This window comes from Myotis yumanensis, unplaced genomic scaffold (assembly GCF_028538775.1).
Source record: "Myotis yumanensis isolate MYYU_CA2020_CCGP unplaced genomic scaffold, mMyoYum1.0.hap1 SCAF_13, whole genome shotgun sequence".
NCBI classification, from domain to species: Eukaryota; Metazoa; Chordata; class Mammalia; order Chiroptera; family Vespertilionidae; genus Myotis; species Myotis yumanensis.
In genome coordinates, this window is record NW_027223764.1 from 33848649 (window position 1) to 33867786 (window position 19138).

At 47.8% G+C, this 19138-nt stretch overlaps 1 protein-coding gene across 2 annotated transcripts in view; it reads right to left on the reverse strand.

The window, feature by feature from the left end:
- CCDC6 (coiled-coil domain containing 6) overlaps window positions 1-18406 on the reverse strand; it is a 109983-nt gene extending 91577 nt beyond the window's left edge. Inside the window, exon 1 of one of the 2 annotated variants that reach the window (XM_070432804.1) lies at window positions 17989-18406. In XM_070432804.1, the coding sequence (XP_070288905.1) occupies window positions 17989-18294 (306 nt within the window). In that variant the 5' untranslated portion in view covers window positions 18295-18406. The remainder of the gene's footprint in view (window positions 1-17988) is intronic. The other variant, XM_070432803.1, reaches the window with a different exon arrangement.
- Window positions 18407-19138: the final 732 nt, after the last annotated feature.

Here is a 19138-nt window from a genome sequence, read left to right on the forward strand (position 1 = left end):
ACGTATTCTGACAGCATGATCAAGAGCCAGACGTTTGGGGCTGGGAGACAAGGTCACCAAGGCACTGAGGTAAGCAGCTATTTCTCCCCCAAAGGCATGAGCATTCTCATCAGAGCCCTGGCTGCACTGGGACCCAGGCACCAAATGTAACTGTCACTGGCCATGAACTCCTTCCCGGGACTGGCGAGGCACCCCACGCTGCTTCCCACTGCTAAATGACACGTTGAGGATTTAGGGGGCAGACTCCCCACCTGGCTTTGCCCTGTGAGAAAATTCAAGTCAGCCATAAAAGACAACGTGGACAGGTGAGAAAGTATCCTTGGAAAGGGGCTTCTGAGGCAGAAGAAAGAGGGATAGTATCAATTCCGCCATTCGGAGCTGCATGTCTTGCTGAGGTGGAGCCTGCTGTTTCAAGCTGCCATTCCTTTGTCCACGCAGTTCCTTCTTCCTGGCATGGCCTTCATTCACATCTTCTTGGGGGAATAAAAACCTACAAGTCCTCCAACATTCTGTCATCTGTGAAATGTTCAATGACCGCCCGAGCCAAGCATAGTAATTTCATTGCCATTTCTTCCTGAGCCAGTGCTGGGTCTCTCTGGCCCGAGATCCCTCCACTGACCTTCCCCTGCTGCAAGGTAGGGTGACCTCTGCAGGTCGCATTTCCCAGTTCTCAGAAGTCAGTTAAGTTCCAACTGGACTGGCCAATGAGAGGTACTGGCAAGAGCCTGGAGGGTGGAGGACGGGTGTGTTTCTACCGTTTCTTCTCCACCTCCTCAGCATTCCTGTGTCAAGGCCCACCATTGGTCCACCTTTCTCTGGATGACCCTGCCCCTGGGCTCTGATAACAGCCCTCCTCCCTTTGCTGGTCAGAGGGGGTGTGGGAGTGGTGTCCTGCTGTTTTGAACCACCTGGCTGCCTCACTGCACTGCCAATGAGTTGTATTCTCAGCAAATCCACCCCTGGGACAACCAAGTCTCTGGATTAAGTTCTCCCTCTCACTCCACATGATTTCTGTTTTCCTGTGTGAAGCCTGACTGGTCAACTTACCATCTTCCTTCAACCGTGGTCACTGCTTTCCCACCTGTCTCTCCTACCCGCCTCTGAGCTCCTTCACAGCAGGTCCAAGGTCTTTTTTTTTTAATATATATTTTATTGATTTTTTACAGAGAGGAAGGGAGAGGGATAGAGAGTTAGAAACATAGAACAGCTGCCTCCTGCACACCCCCTACTGGGGATGTGCCCGAAACCAAGGTACATGCCCTTGACCGGAATCGAACCTGGGACTCTTTAGTCCACAGGCTGACACTCTAGCCCAGCCGTGGACAAACTACGGCCCACGGGCCGAATCCGGCCCGTTTGAAATGAATAAAACTAAAAAAAAAAAAAAAAAAAAAGACCGTACCCTTTTATGTAATGATGCTTACTTTGAATTTATATTAGTTCACACAAACACTCCATCCATGCTTTTGTTCCGGCCCTCGGGTCCAGTTTAAGAACCCACTGTGGCCCTCGAGTCAAAAAGTTTGCCCACCCCTGCTCTAGCCACTGAGCCAAACTGGTCAGGGCAGCCCAAGGTCTTTTTAGACTCGGGGTGCCCTTTGTCCAGGGCAGGGCACTCAGTTACTATTCAGACCCTGCCTTGCTCCTACAAGGGCATCTGAAGCACATAGCTGGTGCTTTGTAGGTGCCCCAAAACTGCTGAGTTAAATGAACAGCAAGGAAACTTCATCATCCATAAAGGTTAGAGAAAAGCCACAGGAAGAGAAAACACTCAGAAACATCTATAAGGGACAGAAGAACAATCCTTCTGAAGGGAAACTGATTATAAGGATGTACTCACTAGTCAAGACTCAGGAGCACATGCCCACATCACAGGGCAATGACTTAGACTATGCATTTTATAAACAAACCCACAAAACAGGGCTATATCCGGAACTCCTACAAGGAATTCCATAGAACCTCGCAGCCACAAGTGGTCACAGAGATACAACACAGTGGCTAAGAGCAGGGGCTCCTAGAGCCAGGCTGCCACATCCTGGTCCCAGCACCTACCAGTGGGATGACCCGGGCAGGTTAACGTCTGTCTCTACCTCGGCCTGTAAGGTTGCAAAACTGTGCCCCGTGCTTTTGTTTCAAGGGCTAACTCAAACCGTGCACACTGGCTTCATTAGTCACTACCTGTGGCACAGCTCCCGGGACCTCAGACTCATTGCCCCTCAGAGAAGGAAGTGAGTAAGCATGTGACAGCCGCCACAGGTGAGAAGCCACAGGGACAGGTGATGCCCAAGACAAACCAGAGGGTCTGTCTGTGCCTTTTCTGAGACTCTCTTTTCAAAGGTCTTTCAAAGGTCAGGCGCTAAGCCACTCACCTGCCGGCCAAATGCCAGCTGCCAGTTTGCAATCCCCGACTTCTAAACAGGCCTCATCGGTGAAATGAGGAGAAAACCAAGGCTCCAAAAGGGTACGTGTTTGCTGCCTGGCCCCACAGACGCCAAGAGACTAAAAGCCCCATTCTTCCAGTGCCATTTCACGCTCAGAAGGAAAAGGGAAATGAAACTAGAGGGCTGGCAGCATGTGGCCAGATACAGGAAGGCACCTGAGGCATACAGGCAAAGGCGGCCTTCGGAGAGGGGGAAATCAGGAAGTTGGTGGTAGAAGGGCAGAAAAAATGAAAGCAAACTGGGAGCAGCTTGAGGAAGAAGAAGCAGCGACATCCTGAGAAGACAGACCCCAAAGAGCCGCACTGAGGAGAGGACACTTGGTTGGTTTCATGAAAAAGAGGAAAGGAAGAAGATGGACAAGACGTAAATCTATAATCATTGGAAAAGGATGCTGAATGCGTCCTGAGGGCGTTCATAAGTCACATCCTTTCTCCCCAGCACCTGAGAAGTGAGATACCATGGTCCTTGTATAGAAAAGAAGGCATGGTGGCCTTGGGGTCAGTAAATTGTCACTTGATTGCAGAGTGAGGAAGGAGAAGAGCTGAGATTTTTTAAAATCCTATGGGTTTGTTTGTGTTTTTGTTTACTGAATCTGGCAACCCTATCTGGTTTCCAAGTCTCTCTCCATTATACCAAGTTCTCTCAAAGAACCCTGGGGTGGAAAAAAAAAAACACAGAAAGAAGTTAACTGAATAAATTGAAAGGAAGAATAATTCATGCAGGTAGCCTAATGGAGAATGCTAATCTGCAACACATAAAGTTAAAAGCTTAAAAACAAAAATGGTGAGCAGTGAAGCCCAGAGGAATTTGTGAACTAGAGAACGAATACACTGGACTTAGGAAAAGCATTGCCTGATCGCATCACCCATCAGGTACCAATGACCCAGAGCAGCAAGACTCTGGGCCAAGTAAGAACCAACAACAACAACAAAAAGAGTTTAACGGGAAGGCATTCAAAGAAGATTTGGAGGGAGGCAGCAAGAAACCAAAGACTCCTCATAGTCTTGGCTAGAGCCTCATCTCCCTGGTGGGCAGATGGCAGCCAAAGAGCTAAGGGCATTCCTGGGTTCAAGGTAGCTTACTTCACCTTTACAATGCCAGCTGAGTCCCTGAATTATACAAACTGTCTTCCTTCCCCGCCTCTCATCAAACCAAAAGCCTTCAAACCAGGACAACAAAACCACAACACACTCCTAGTGAGAAGCATGTTCTTTCAACCCTCAGCGAGTCCCTAGGCTACCATTCCCATCACTAGAGAAGTCCAGAGCCAAGAAGAAGAAAAGGGGTCACACCCAGCTGGTGTGGCTCCGTGGTTGAGCACCGAACTATGAACCAGGAGGTGACGGTTCGATTCCCAGTCAGGGCACATGCTGGGGTTGTGGGCTCGAGCCCCAGTAGGGGGTGTGCAGGAGGCAGCCAATCCATGACTCCCTCTCATCATTGATGCTTCCATCTCTCCCTTCCTTCCTCTCACTGAAATCAATAAAAACATTTTTTTTAAAGCGGTCACTTGAGGAGTCCACTGGCAAACAGACCTGTCCCTGGCTCACAAGTGGGACTGTCCTTCTGTCACTGGGGTACTGAGAGGGCAAAAGTCAGCCAATCTCAAAGATGTTCACGTTTTGGTTTCTCTAGACCAGCAGTTAAGCAGGTATTTGTGTTCTCGGCCACCCAAGTCCACCCCCTCTGGAATCCACACCCCCATGAAACAGTGTCAAAAGTCACACGACAGAGAAGCGGGCTTCGACTGGCTGCTGCCCACAGTGCTAAAGACAGGAAATCTGGAAAAGGCACACGTTGGCTCTTTTTTTCAAGAAATAATGGAAAGAGCCCTGAAACCGACCCACAAGGGGGAAAAAATGGATCTTTTAGGAAGCATGTTTGCCTCCTGCTGTCCTATTACTTTTACAGGGCCACACAGGCTGGTTCGATCCTGACTCACCAAACCCTAGGATATCGGCCCAGTTCCCAGGCATCCCCAAGTGCCAGAGAATGCAGGGCCTGAGCAGGGCTGTGGAGCTGCCCAGCCTGAGGTCTCCGGAGAACTTGGTGCTTGCTGCCTCCACCGCCCCCTCTCAGCTTTCTAGACCTTATTTTGCTGCCAACATCTTATAGGATAATCAAGAATCGTTTTGATTTTAAAATACACTTTGAAGAATAATAGAAAGGGTTGGTTAGTGATCATCTTTAATATCATTTCCTACAGAGTAATTCTCAACCAAAATACTTTGATGTGTATTCTCTCATTTGATTTCATAACAAGTGTGGGTTAGATACAAGACTGGTATTAACCCTAAGGACTGTAGTGGTTTGTTTTTTAATGTGTTTATTGATTTTAAAGATAGAAGAAGGCAGAGAGGGAGGGAAGAGAGAGGGAGAGAGAAACATCAATGTGAGAGAAAAACATCGATCGGTTGCTTCTGGTACCCATCCTAACTAGGGATCGAACCCACAACCTAGGTATGTGCCTGACTGGGAATCAAACCGGCAACCTTTCAACGCTCCAACCAAGTGAGCCACTTGGCCAGGACAAAACTGTCGTTTTAACAGGTTAAGTCTGCTGAGGCTTAAAGACCCTGATTACCATATAACTTGGCTGGTAAGGTAGCCAGAACTTAATTACCTGGAGCCTGTGTTCTATAGGCCCCATGCCTGCTGCTGTGCCACACTCCTCTCACACCGTCCCAATGCCCACAATCAACACTGAGGGGAGGGGGTGGGGCTACTCAGGGGCAGAGGCTAAAACTGAACAACTCCACAGACTCCCGTGCAGTGAAATACTGCACAGCAATAAAAAAGAACTACTCCTACATGCAACAACATGGGTACTGTGTAATATTAATAAATGAACTAGGATAACTAAGAATCTACACACACACAAAAATAAAGCCACTTCTATGAGGTTCAAAAATAAGCAAAATGAAATCTATAGTGATAGAACTCAGAACAACGTTACTTTTGGGGAGATAATGCCTGAAACAGAGCACAGGGCAGCTTTGGGGGAGGGGGGTTGCTGGTGACATGTATATCACCAGGGTTGATGATTCCATTCATTTGTCAATTTATGGCACACTTTTCAATAAATGTGCACGTGCAAAGCTTGTGTACTTTACTGACTGTTATACTCCGTTAGAAGAGTTTATAAATAGTCAACCTGGGAACTTCCCAAAATAAACTCTTCAAACTTTACTGAGCAGCTACTGGGTTAAGGCTTCGGAAAAATGCAAATGACCCTTCCAATGGCAGGCTTTTCCGGTTCCAGTCACCAGCCTAGGTACCATCAACACTGCCTACATCCAAATCCTGCCCTACACTTCCTGTGACTGACAGGCTGCTGAGACTCCTACGCCTCGTTTCTTCATCTGTGATGTGGAGACCGCAAAGGGTTGTGTGACAAAGAAATGAATCCCTAAACACAATGTGTTTAGATCTCTACCAGGCACACAGCAAGACTGCAGTATGTAGCCAACATTATCATGGAATAAGACAGATCATCTTATGGATGATATATGACAAAATCTCTGTCTTCAAATAGTTTAGAAGGAAAACATCTGCAGTAAGCAGCCAGAGTGGATCATTAAAGTGCCTCTACACTCGATTGCTCCCCTAACCCCTGTCCCCTCCTCTGTAGTTAGCCCCTGGATGGAGCCTGGTCCCTGGTCTCCTCCCCATTTTATTTCTTTCCCACATTCAGATCCTGCCTGAGTCAGGGAGGCATGCCCCCTCCTGCCACGACTTCCACCCCCACCTTCCTCTAGGTCAGCGGTTCTCAACCTGTGGGTCGCGACCCCTTTGGTGGTCGAACGACCCTTTCACGGGGGTTGCCTAAGACCATCCTGCATATCAGATATTTACATTATGATTCATAACAGTAGCAACATTACAGTTATGAAGTAGCAACGAAAATAATGTTATGGTTGGGTCACAACATGAGGAACTGTATTTAAAGGGCCAGAAGGTTGAGAACCACTGCTCTATATTAACTTCAACTTATCCTTCAGGTGTTAGGTTGATAACCACCTCAGGAGAGAAAGAGCCCTCGTTGACTATGATCCCAGCTCCTCAGGCAGTCTCATCCCAGTTCTCACCTGTGGCATTCTGTCTGGCATTCAGCAGGTGATCAATACGTGTTTTGAAAAAAATCCACTATTACTATGCAGGTTGGACTATTTTTAAACAGAGGTTATAACATAAGTAGTCCAAAGAGACTGGTTCCAGACTGGGATGGGAGCCCAGAGGCTATGCTATAAGCAGAGAGAGCAACCTACTGGGCTTCACTGGGAAGGGAGGGGCAGGGGTGGAAGAGACCAAGGCCCAGTACTGGAGGGAGACAGAGCCGGCTCGGGGCGCACAGGCTGTCCCCCAGGCACTGAAGGCACCCTGCCCATCATTGTTTCTTTTCCGAGGCAGGGAGACTGCTGCCCTGGAAACCCTCCCTGGGGCCTGGCATCCTGAGAATTTGCTGTGGTAATAGGGCAGCCATGACTCTAACTAAAGGAATAGAACAGTGGAGAAGCAACTAAGAGGAAAATGCCCACAAGATAAAGATAACACTGCTCATAAATTAATTTCTATCCCACCTTCTCACAGGCTGTGTAGCCTCATGCTTAAGCACTGAGGCCAGACCTGGGTTCAAATTCCAGCCACAAGTTACATAACCTCTCTGGGCCTAAATTTATAAGATTGTATTAATGGATAACATCAGTAACACAGGATGGTGGTGAGATTACATAAGAAGATATATGCAAGCCCCTCCCAATAGAACCTATCCCACAGGAGGCACTGGGTAAACACTGGTGTTATCACAGCAACACAAAATAATGTGGAAGTGGAGCAATGCTGGTAAATAAAAAGTATTCTTCACTTCTTCAAGCTTTTCTTTTCTCCAAACTTTCTTAAATTAAGGTATATTCAAAATGCTATAGAGGAAATTAAATGCTCACAACACATTTCTTTAAAAAAAAAAAAAAAAGCAACCATTAGATATTCGGTGTTAGGGCAAAAGTCCTTTCTCTTTCCAGGAGGACAAGTCCTCACTGTGGATTGTGCCTCTCAGTGGTCTGCACATCTGGGTGCTTACTCTAAATGCAAATTAGAAAGGAAAAAAAAAAAAAGGTAGGAAACCAGGGTTGGGGTGCCATACATGTGTGCTAAAGACAGCAAAGAACCAGATGTGTGATAGCCAAAAAGCAATAAAAAATTAAGCTGGAGCAAGATATCAAAAGCACTTTAATTAAAATGCTTTAGGTAGCCGAAGCCGGTTTGGCTCAGTGGATGGAGCGTCGGCTTGCGGACTGAAGGGTCCCGGGTTCGATTCCGGTCAAGGGCATGTACCTTGGTTGCGGGCACATCCCCAGTGGGAGATGTGCAGGAGGCAGCTGATCGATGTTTCTCTCTCATCGATGTTTCTAACTCTCTATCTCTCTCCCTTCCTCTCTGTAAAAAATCAATAAAATATATTTTTTAAAAAAATAAAATAAAATAAAATAAAATGCTTTAGGTACAAATTCCTAACTTTTAACATCAGAGCACTAAAAAGCAGGTAGCTATTTCTGTAGAGCAGAAAAGAAAAACATTAAATCACTAGGGATAGAGTTACCAGGGGCGGGAGGCAGTGGGAAATGAAGAGATACTGTTGAATCAAGACAGAGGTTCTGGTTGGGATGATGAAAAACTTCTGGAACTGGATAGTGGTGATGGTTGCCCAACACTGTGAATGTACTTAAGGCTACTAAATTGTATACTTAAAAAATGATTAAAATGGTCGTTTTATTTGTGTATACTTTACCGCAATTTTTTAAATCACAACCAAAAAAGTCACTGACCCTATTCTCTGGGACCTAAGGTACTTCTCGATAATAAGCTACATGCATTCAAGTTTCAAAATGATGTGACATAGTTCATATACTTTCCAAAACCCATGGCACCTTACCAAGTAGTGATTTGAACCTAACTAAATCCAAACGTCTACGTTATGGCGTATACACTTAAAAATTGTACTCTTTGGTTAGCCGGGATATTTAAATTATCTAGCCGATTTCTCCCCTCAAATTTTAGTGTTTCTATAATCAGGAGCTACTAAATGAAGCAGCAACACAATGTTTTGACTCTCAGCAAACGCCTTTGTTTAGATAAATTAAGGCCTGTCCAACGAAGAACCGAAAAAACAACAACAAAAAACCTCAATAGAATAGAAGTTATTATTTGAGTTGGTATCTTACTTAGGACAACTGGAAAAAAAAAAAAAAACCACCACTTACATGCAAACAATTTCATGAGCCTAGAAGCTCTTCCTACACACCAAAAAAATTATTTTTCTCAAGATTATTTTAGCCCTTCTAATTCAGTCTCCGAACGCAGATAACACTGAAGACTCTGTTCACTCATGACAGCAACACGTGAAGTGCTTAATGCGGGCACAAGATTTCTAGGAACTCACTTTAGCTCACCCATACTCCACGTTGCTCTCATTCTTTCGCTTTCCTCTTTCCTTCTATGGAAAACTTTTTTGAATTATGACCTATGTCTGGCTGAATATCTCAACTCTGCTCCGCCGCACGAGTGGCCTCATTTGATCCCAAGTGCCCTGAGATGCCCTGGAGGGCATTAACCAGATCACTCCGGCCACACACCTGGCACCTAAGGCTGATTTGATCTGGAACAGATGCCCGGAAGATTATCCTGTCAATCAACACTGCTTTCAAAAAAACAAAACACACACACACACACACACACGGCATTTAAAATTGCCCATAAATTAGTATGGGCAATTTTTAACATAAGAAGTCTTTGCTTTCACAGACTGAAGATTGGAGACTTAAGAAAATTCTGGTCCATGCAACAATATTCTGTGAAAGGAACGTGGGTGGGGCCCAGAGTGTGACAGAAATAGAGGAAAAACCACCTAGATCATTTCAATCTGCAGGCAGATGTAAATCATGACATTAAAACGTCAATGGCCTTTCTTTTCATCCCTCACCACATAAAAAAGAAAATTAAAAACAAACAAAAGCCTCCCAGGCCACCTCGACACAGACAAATTGAGCAACAGCTCTCCCTATCTCTGCCTCACAAAATAAACTACAAGCTCATTAAACTGAGTGAATATGATACATTGTTTTCCTTGAAGATATTCATAAAGCAGACGAGCCTCATTTCGGAAGGTGGAAGGTAATAGCCCTCCCTGGGCACCCCTTCAGGAGCATACCTGAACTTCCTTTCTTGCTTCCACTTATATGTGGGTTATCTCTGTCCTTCGTGACTCTCACGGCTGGAAAATGCTGGAGGAGAAGGGAGGCCGTTCCCTCTATTCTGTATTCCCTATAGCACCCAGCCAGGGCCAAGCTGAATGAAAGTCAAGTGCAGTCCTTGGTAGGCTGCTGGAGAAGCCCTTACATTCCTTCCAAATATTTCGGAGGATCTGGCACACAGTCAGCCCTTCGTAAGTACTTGTAGGTTGAATCCTGCTTATTTCAGGCTGTATTTGTCACATACCAATTTGTGCCTTACTGAGGAGGCAAGGGGAGGGGGAGAAAAAAAAAATCACAGAAAATTTCCCAGCATTAAACCATGTGAGTATTATAATAAATTTTAATCACTAAACTTAACTCCCACCCCTCCCACCCCCCCGCCAATGCATAAGATCTAAGAACCAACAAGAAGGAGTGAGTTAAACCTAGATAACCATCAATCAAACTATTAACCCTCTGTTTTAGCATTCTTCTCCCTAGAAAAGAACACCTATACAAAGTGAGTTTGCAATGTACTGGTATGAACACTGGGATAAAATTCACAGTTGTGAGCTTGACAGCCATAAAAAAAAAAAAAAGTTGACAACCTTAGGGAAGTTAAGAAGAATCTGCAAGTAAACACCACTCCAAGATCCTGACGATTAGAAATACTTTCCAGAGCATTAGTTTCCCTGTCAAGAAAACTTCAACCACCAGCAAGCAGGAACACACTGAACCTGCGAACAGTCACTTCCCGGGCTTTGACAATGATGCAATCTATCTAAAAGCAACTGCATTGTAATTGAAAACAAAGAGCAACACCTTGCCCACAGAGGGGGAAAGTATGGGAGGGAACAAGGAAGATGATTGTTACTCCTCTGCTCCTCCAGGTTGGGAGTTTAAAAGCTCAGATTAGCATTTCTAGCTGTAATTGCAGTTAGCTCTATTGAGGCCTGATTTAAGGAAGAAAAAATCAAAACCATGCACGGACACTGTATGTGACGCCACAGCAATCTGCCAAACTCCACTCTGCAGGCCACAGGTGGACATCTCCAAGGAGTCGGCAAGCCTCCTGATCTTATTTGCAGATACTCCCTCAAATGGAGCTTCAGGTACTTGCACGGATACATCCCCTCTATCACAGTTCATAATTGTATCCCAGAGGCGGCTGTGGGGCATTTCAACATTAAAAAAAAAAAAAAATCATAAGAAATGCCTGGAGTGATCTGTCACCATGGCAAAACTGAAGTGGCAAATCTTAACACTTTCAACAGAGCCACTTCTTCCCCTAAGCCAGGGGTGGGGAACCTTTTTTCTGCCAAGGGCCATTTGGATATTTATAACATCATTCACGGGCCACACAAAATTATCAAAATTAGCCTGCTGTATTTGGTCAAACATTTAATTAACTCGCCCCTAATGCCTTGGCAGGGCCAGACCAAATGATTTTGTGGGCCTTATATAGCCCTCGGGCCGGACGTTCCCCCCCTGCTAAGCTTTACTCAGAAACCCTTAGAAAGGTGAACCTGAAGACACTGTCCCCTTCCAAAGGTGAAATGTATCACCAGCATCTAGACAAGCCCCTGGGTATGTGCTACAAGGTAGCCTACATCACCCATGGTTAGAAGGCAGGGGCTTGGGGCATACACTGATTTCACTGGTCCCCCTAAGTATACAGTGTATCCACTCATCCATCCAATCCATTCAACCAACCAGTTATGGAGAAGATGGTGCTTGCGTGCTGTAGTTGAGGACACATGCATGGGAGTGACTTTATGAACATAGGTCAGGAGACAGAACCAGCACCCTCACCCCAGTAAAAAAAGAACAAAAACACCTCATCACCCAATGCCTCTGGAGTCAACCCAAATACTCTACCACACCCAGGCACTGAGGAATGGGAGTGAATGGACACAAAACCCAGTGTGTGGCTGGCAAAGAGACAGTGTTAGTGTACACTGCTGGCGGGGGCGGGGGGGGGGGGGGGGGGGGCGGGGGAGGAGCAGTACAGTCTACTTCAGCGGTTCTCAACCTTCCTAATGCCGCGACCCTTTAATACAGTTCCTCATGTTGTGGTGACCCCCAACCATAAAATTATTTTCGTTGCTACTTCATAACTGCATAACTGTAATTTTGCTACTGTTATGAATCGTAATATAAATATCTGATATGCAGGATGTATTTTCATTGTTACAAATTGAACATAATTAAAGCATAGTGATTAATCACAAAAACAGTATGTAATTATATATGTGTTTTCCGATGGTCTTAGGCGACCCCTGTGAAAGGGTCGTTCGACCCCCAAAGGGGTCGCGACCCACAGGTTGAGAACCGCTGGTCTACTTGGCTTTCCAAGATAAATGCGAGGGGAGAAGTAGGAAGAACAGTAAGGGCACGAGGTACAGCCTAGAGGAGCCAGAGAAACCTGCTACAATTAATTCCAGGAACTAGCCGTGAAGCCCAGTGAGAGCTTCCAATGTGAGGGGTGCGTCTGTAAAGTAAGCACAGCCAGCTCATACAGAGTCAGGTACACCTCCAGAATGGTTACTGGGATCCAGAGCGCCATGGGGAGCCCCTGAAAGTTTTAAAGCGAGCAATGCCTGCTTCAGATTTTTGCTTTAGACCAGTCTCTCTGGTCTTGAACAAGAGTTACCACAAACCAGATACTGGTGATTCTTTGAACTATTCCCCACACCCAGCAAAATAAATAAGGAGAACACTGTAAAAGACTGTCACCACCTACTCTAAGGTTCTGTGTTTTTTGGCAACCAAATACAAATAGATTATATGAAACACACAGAAGGAACCTACAAATGTGAAGAACTTTAACTGCAGAAGAAACCCAAGAATAGCCTCTCTTTAGGAAGAGTGAACTTGCATACAATTAGACCTAGCGGGTCATACTTTTTTCAAAGTTGTGTCTAAAGCGGGGTGTTTCTACAAAAATCTAAGGATTTTTTCAAACAAGAAAAAAGATACACAATATACCTTTGTATAAGAGCAATGTTGATCTCCTATCTTCAGAGAATCTGCCAAAATGAAGTCTTAAAAATGGAAAATGGTGTATTGGGCTTCCAGAATAAGTAATCCCAAATCCAAAACATTAACTATATGGTGGGCTTTTTTTGGTTAATGAAATCATTACACTGTTGATATTCAAAATAGCCAGGTTTTTCTAATCATGCCATACCAACATGTTTTTCTATTGTAACTTTCAAATACCTTTGTATTTCCGCAAACTTCTATAATGAAGGACTAATTTTATGGTTAGAAAGATATTTAAATACTAGTGACTTATAATAGGACTAGTGGCCCAGTGCACGAAATTCATGCAGGGTGGGGGGTGGGGAGTGTCCCCCAGCCTGGCCTGCACCCTCTCCAATCTGGGACCCCTTGGTGGATGTCCGACTGCCGGTTTAGGCCCGATCCTAAACCAGCAGTCGGACATCCCTCTCGCAATCCAGGACCACTGGCTCCTAACCACTCGCCTGCCTGCCTGATTGGCCCTAACCACTCTGCCTGCCGTCCTGCTCACCCCCAACTGCTCCCCCCACCGGCCTTCTTGCCCCCAACTGCCCCCCCCCCCCGCCAGCCTGCTCACCCCCAACTCCCCCCTGCTGGCCTGCTCGCCCCCAAATGCCCCCCCCGCCAACCTGATCACCCACAACTGCCCTCCCCTCCTGGCCTGATCGCCCCTAACTGCCTCTGCCCCGCCACCATGGCTTTGTCCGGAAGGTCTCCCAGTCTAATTAGCATATTACCCTTTTATTAGTATAGATTTTTCTTTTCAAAGCAAACACATGCTGAAGGTCTGAACCGTTCTAGAAAAGCATACTCTTTAGAGCAGTCGTCGCCAACCGGTGGTCCGCGGACTACTGGTGCTCCGTGAGGTCCAAAAGGTTGGTGACCGCTGCTTGAGAGGACTAGCCATACCAGGTGTGAGGCCCTGGGTATACTCTGAGAATACCAGCAACTAGTCCAGAACTTGGAAGCCATCCAATTACTGCCCAGAATTGCATTTCCTCACCTTCTCACAGACCACCACTCCTAGACACACGTCACTGCACTGAATGAGATAACCTCCAATTTTCCCCCACAGTACAAACCACATAGATCTAGCCTAACATCTATAGGCTACTCAACAGGGTGACTGAGCTTTTTTTTTTTGTTTATTTTCTCCACTACAAAGAAGAAGTTATGGTCTATAATCAGCAGCCTGTTTCCACTCCTGATTTACTAGGGGAAATAGGAGAATCACTCAAAACATTCCATTCCACCTCTAATTCCCAGACAAAACACTAGGGGCAAGCTCGAACTCCCAGATGCCCTTCTGGACACGCATGAAGGGCCTCATCCATCCGATTCTTCCCCACAGATGATGTTCACCTCTAAATGCTGAGAACACATGCCCATGAAACCAGTCCTTTACTAAACGGGTAGCTTGAGCAGAATAAGCACTTACATACAAAAGAGACAGAAATGACCCATTAGTTACAAGCTTCTATTGGCCTATGGGCTTAAAAAAAAAAAAAAATGAGGGCACAACAATGAGATACCACTACACATCTATTACAATATTCAAAATGCACAACACTGACTATTTCAAATGCCGTCAAGGATGTGGAGCAACAGGAACTCTTTCGCTGCTGGTGGGAATGCAAAAATAGTACAGCCACTTCAGAAAGACAGTTTGGCACTTTAACAAAATTAAAAGGACTCTTACGTACAATCCAGTAACTGTGCTCCTTGCTATTTACCCAACTGAGCTGAAATTCCTGTCCACACAAAAACCAACACACTGGTGTTTATCGCAGCTTTATTCATCATTGCCAAAATTTGAAAGCAGCAAAGTCCTTCAGCAGGTAAGTGGGTAAATAAACTGTAGCACATTGAGATAATGGAATATTATTCTGTGCAAAAAAGAAATGAGCCATCAAGCCATAAAAAGACATGAAGGAAACCTAAATGTCTGTTACTAGATGAAAGAAGCCATTCTGAAGAGGCTGCAATACTGTATGATTCTAACTCTATGACATTCTGGAAAGACAAAACTGTGGGGACAGTCTAAAGAGCAGCAGTTGCCAGGGGTTAGGGAAGGATGGAAGGGCAGGGCATGGAGGATTTTTAGGGCACCATATCTGCCTAGTATAATACTAGCGGATACATGTCAGTATATATTTGGCCAAACCCACAGAATGTACAACAAACACCAAGAGTGAACCCTAAGGTAAACTACGGACTTTGGGTGCTTACGATGTGTCAGTGCTGGTTCACTGATTATAACAAATGTACCACTTTGGCGGGGGATGTTGGAAATAGCGGGAGGGAGAGGAGGCAAGGGAGAGGAGTACAGGGGAAATCTCTGTACCTTCCAATCAATTCTGCTGGGAAACCAAAGCTCCTCTAATAAATAAGGTCCATTAAAACACACACACACACAAAAGAAAGCGCCTCCCTCTTCTCCAGGGTGAGGCTGATGAGCCATGTACCTTCCTGATCAGGGAAAAGAAAAGACCATCCATACACATCTTTGTGCTCATGAACATGCTACTTACTATTGTAACTAGAGGAACTAATAAGAACCAGGAAGGCAGCCCTGACTGGTTTGGCTCAGTGGATAGAGCGTCGGCCTGCGGACTGAAGGGTCCCAGGTTCGTTACCAGTCAAGGGCATGTACCTTGGTTGCGGGCACATCCCCGGTAGCGGGTGTGCAGGAGGCAGCTGTTCGATGTTTCTCTCTCATCAATGTTTCTAACTCTCTATCCCTCTCCCTTCCTCTCTGTAAAAAAATCAATAAAATATATATTTTTAAAAAAAGAACCAGGAAGGCAAGTAATAGGATTATGGTTCCATCTTCACTTCAAATTAACTAAAATTATTTTAAGTGAAAAAATCTAGCAAGGCCTCCACTTAACTGAATATCTTAGGTCTTGTCACAAACTTCCCAGGCAGCTCCCAGCAGGGGCTATGTTTACGTTAGAGTCGCCAGGGGTTGTACGGCTTAACCTTGACAAAAAAGACAACACAGTGTTGTACCAGGGATTCCTTACATCCACAGACCCATTTCATGCAGCCACACATTCTGGGCCCTAGTTCAGTTAACAAAACTTTCAAAAGCTTAAAGGAACCTCTTCGCTGCATTTTGCCTTAACAACACCTGCCAAGTACTCGAGAACCAGGTAAACCACAAGCACTTTTATTTGTCTCCCTAAATATATTCATCAGAGATTAAGGAAGAATTGAGAGGCTTCTAGTACTTGTAAGCTGTCATCTAAAATAATGTTTAAACTTTACTCATAAGGCCACAGAACATTTCACAAAGTACATCTGGTTGGATGTCAGTTTTAGTTGAGGGTAAGTGCTAAGAAATAAAGCCACCACCTCACACACGCTTCAAGCCAAGTGTTCAGAGGGCCTCTGATTTTATACACCAGGAATGAACATGTTTGTCCTTGCAAAACCAATGTGCTTGTGTACAACTTACAGACCTACTTATAATATGGTCAAGTGTCAAACAGATAACCCTTTCATAGCATCTCCACCCCCCATTCTCCCTCCCAAACTAACAAAAACAGCCTGAATTGCTCACTGTATGCAAGAGGCTAGAGATTCTGTTTCATGTAAGTTTTACTACTTTCCGTGGTTCACATTCTCCAAGAGACTAACCCTCTCATTTACTAACTCAAACATTAAATAAACTGCTTCCACCAACTTCGCCCTCTTCTCAAACCCTCACTCAGCAGACATCTCTCTTGGCCAAGAAAGCTACAGAGGAGGCTTGGAAGTGGCTGCCTATGGAAATTTCTCCCCCTTCCTACCAAAGGGGCAATTCAAGAATTTTACAGTTCCAATTCCATTCATGAGGACTGGATTTGACCATACTAAGTGTTTCTACAATCAATTTCTATCTAGGCTGCCAATCACACTGAAAGTTTGGTGGAAACCCGCTTTTCTAGGCTAATTCAGAACGTCGTCCAGTTCCTATGCATGACCTAGAGTTGGGGGAGCACACACACACTCACACGTACACACTCATTCCTCCACTGAGGACTTTCCTGGCACGTGGGCATCTACACTTGCCCCCACTTCATTCCCACAGTGTGATCTTTGATCCATCTCCAAATCCGTATCATTCTCCATCTGAAGATTTGGTCTAGTCAGCTATTGTGCAGCAGCGATGGCAATTTTCCCCCTTGATTTCTTAACGTTTCCTTCTCTGCTCCTGGCTGGGAAACTGTTTTGATCTCAATAGGGTTGTCTGTATGGGGATTCTGCATGTTAATGATGTGGCTGGCAGACAGGGATGTTAGGTGAGAGCCCTCGGTGTACTTTTTCCAGTTATGTTTTGTCTCATCACAGCTATAGGGGACTTTCTAGACGCCTATGAGGGAGGTCTATATCCCTAATCTTAACCCCTCTCCTTCGGGGGAGCCGCCGGAGACCAGGTGTTAAACGGACAGCCTGTTCTCCTGTCAAGTATCTGGACTCAAAGGCAAAATACCCCCCAGGCACTTCACCACCAATGAAACAAACACACGTATGTGCATCTTGCTCAGCAAGGGAGTCGCTACCTTTCACGCTGGTTTCAGCCTGTCCAAGCTTCATACCCTTCACTGTGCAGACCAGGGTAAGATGCTGCATTCACGCGGCTGTACACCGCCTCTGCCGCCCCCCGTCCTCACCCTCCCCACCAAGGAAAGGACTTCCAACGGAGGTAGGAGCATCAGCTCCGGTACCCGCCCTTCCCTCTCGATCCTGGCCAGAAAACTCCACTTCCCGGATTCCCGGCCACTCTCTCCCGCCCCCTCCCCGGCGATCCAGCCAGCGCCGTCCAGATGCCAGCCAAGTGCCCAGCCCAGCTGCGCACCCCCGCACCCCAAGCCAGGCCCCCGACACAGGCCCCAGCTTCCTCCCTCTTCCCTAGCGCAGGGCTCCCCGGATTCTGGAAGCACCCCTCAGGCACGCTAGTCCTGAAAAAGTCCCACCCCGCCCCCCCAGCCACGCCGCTAGCCTCCAGCTCTGCCCGGGAGGGGCCTCCGCCCCAGGGGTGAAAAAGGGACGTGAGTGGGTTGTCCCAGCAGCCTTCTCCCGTACTCCGCGCCGCGCCTGGCCCCCGGGGGAAGACAGACCCGCGTGGCCCCGAAGGGACACCTCCCTCTCCCCCACCCTCCGGAGGCCGGCAGGTCTCGACCGAGAGTGTGCTCGCTGCGGGACCCCCGGGAACCTCGGGGAGAACCGGGGGCTGCCCGGGTCCTGGCACTGCCTCTCCCGGGGCGGGCGGAGGTTGGCGCTGCGGCGCGCCCCCGGGGGGCACTCACGATGGTCACGCTGGCTTTGCGCAGGTCGCGGTTCTCCTCCTGCAGCGCCTTGCACTTGAGTTTGTAGGTTTCCAGCTCGATCTTCAGCACCTTGTTCTCCTGCTGCAGCGAGGCCAGGCGGTTGGTGAGCTCCTCCAGGCGGAACGGCGAGATGACAATGCCCCCCGACTTCCCACCGCCGCCACCGCCGCCGCCACCGCCGCCGCCGCCGCCCGAGGTCGACGAGCAGGACGACTGCATGGCGGCCGAGCTGCCGCTGTTGCCCCCCGCCCCGTCCGTGTCGCTCTCGCTGGCGCTGTCCGCCATGGCCGCGGCGGCTGGGGGAAGTAGGAGGAGCGGGAGGCGGCGGCGGCGGCGAAGGCTGGGCTGCGAATGAGTGGGCGCGGGGCGAGCGCAGGGGAGCGCCGAGCTGGGCGCCTGGCACCAGGGCGCAGACGCGGAGCGGCGGCGAGAGAAAGAGAGGGAGCTTCCCGCTGCCAAGGGACCGCCTCCGCCAGAGAACAGAGACCCCGCCCGGGCTCGGGCAGTACTGCACTGAGGCTCGCGGCCGCCGGCCCGGCGCGCTCGGGAGGCCGCCCCGCACGGCTAGCCGAGAGCTCGGGACCGGCCCGCCGCCGCCGCCACGGCCCGCCTCCAGGCGTCCGCCGGCGGGGCAGGGACGCGCGGGCGCGGGCGCGGCGAGGAAGCCAAGCCGACCTCCGCACCAGCTGCTCGCCGGCCGCACGTGTTCCGAGGGCGGGCCTCCGAGCCCCCCGATTTAAGCCCAAGGCCGCCCAGCCTCTTCCGGGCTCGCGCCCGCGCCTGGGAAAAGGAAACCCAATGCCCCGCTAGCCTTGCAGGTGCTGGGGACACGTGGAGAGGTCAGCCGGCCCCTGCCGCGTCGCGGCCCCGTCTTCCGCCGGCTGGGTGTGCTCGTGTCTCCCTCTGTCTGTTTGAAACCTCCACGCAGCCCTTTCAGTTTTATCTTAGGGAGCCTGGCGGGGAGGCGTTGAGTCGCGCTGAAAGAACAGTGAGTTCCCCTGCAAGGAGGAGAGCGGCGCGAAACACCGCCAGCCACAGGTTAACCTCGTGGAGGAAGATTTGCAGAAGACACACCACCTCCTCACTCCTAATAATCTACCAAACCACACTGCGCTCCATTGTATAAATG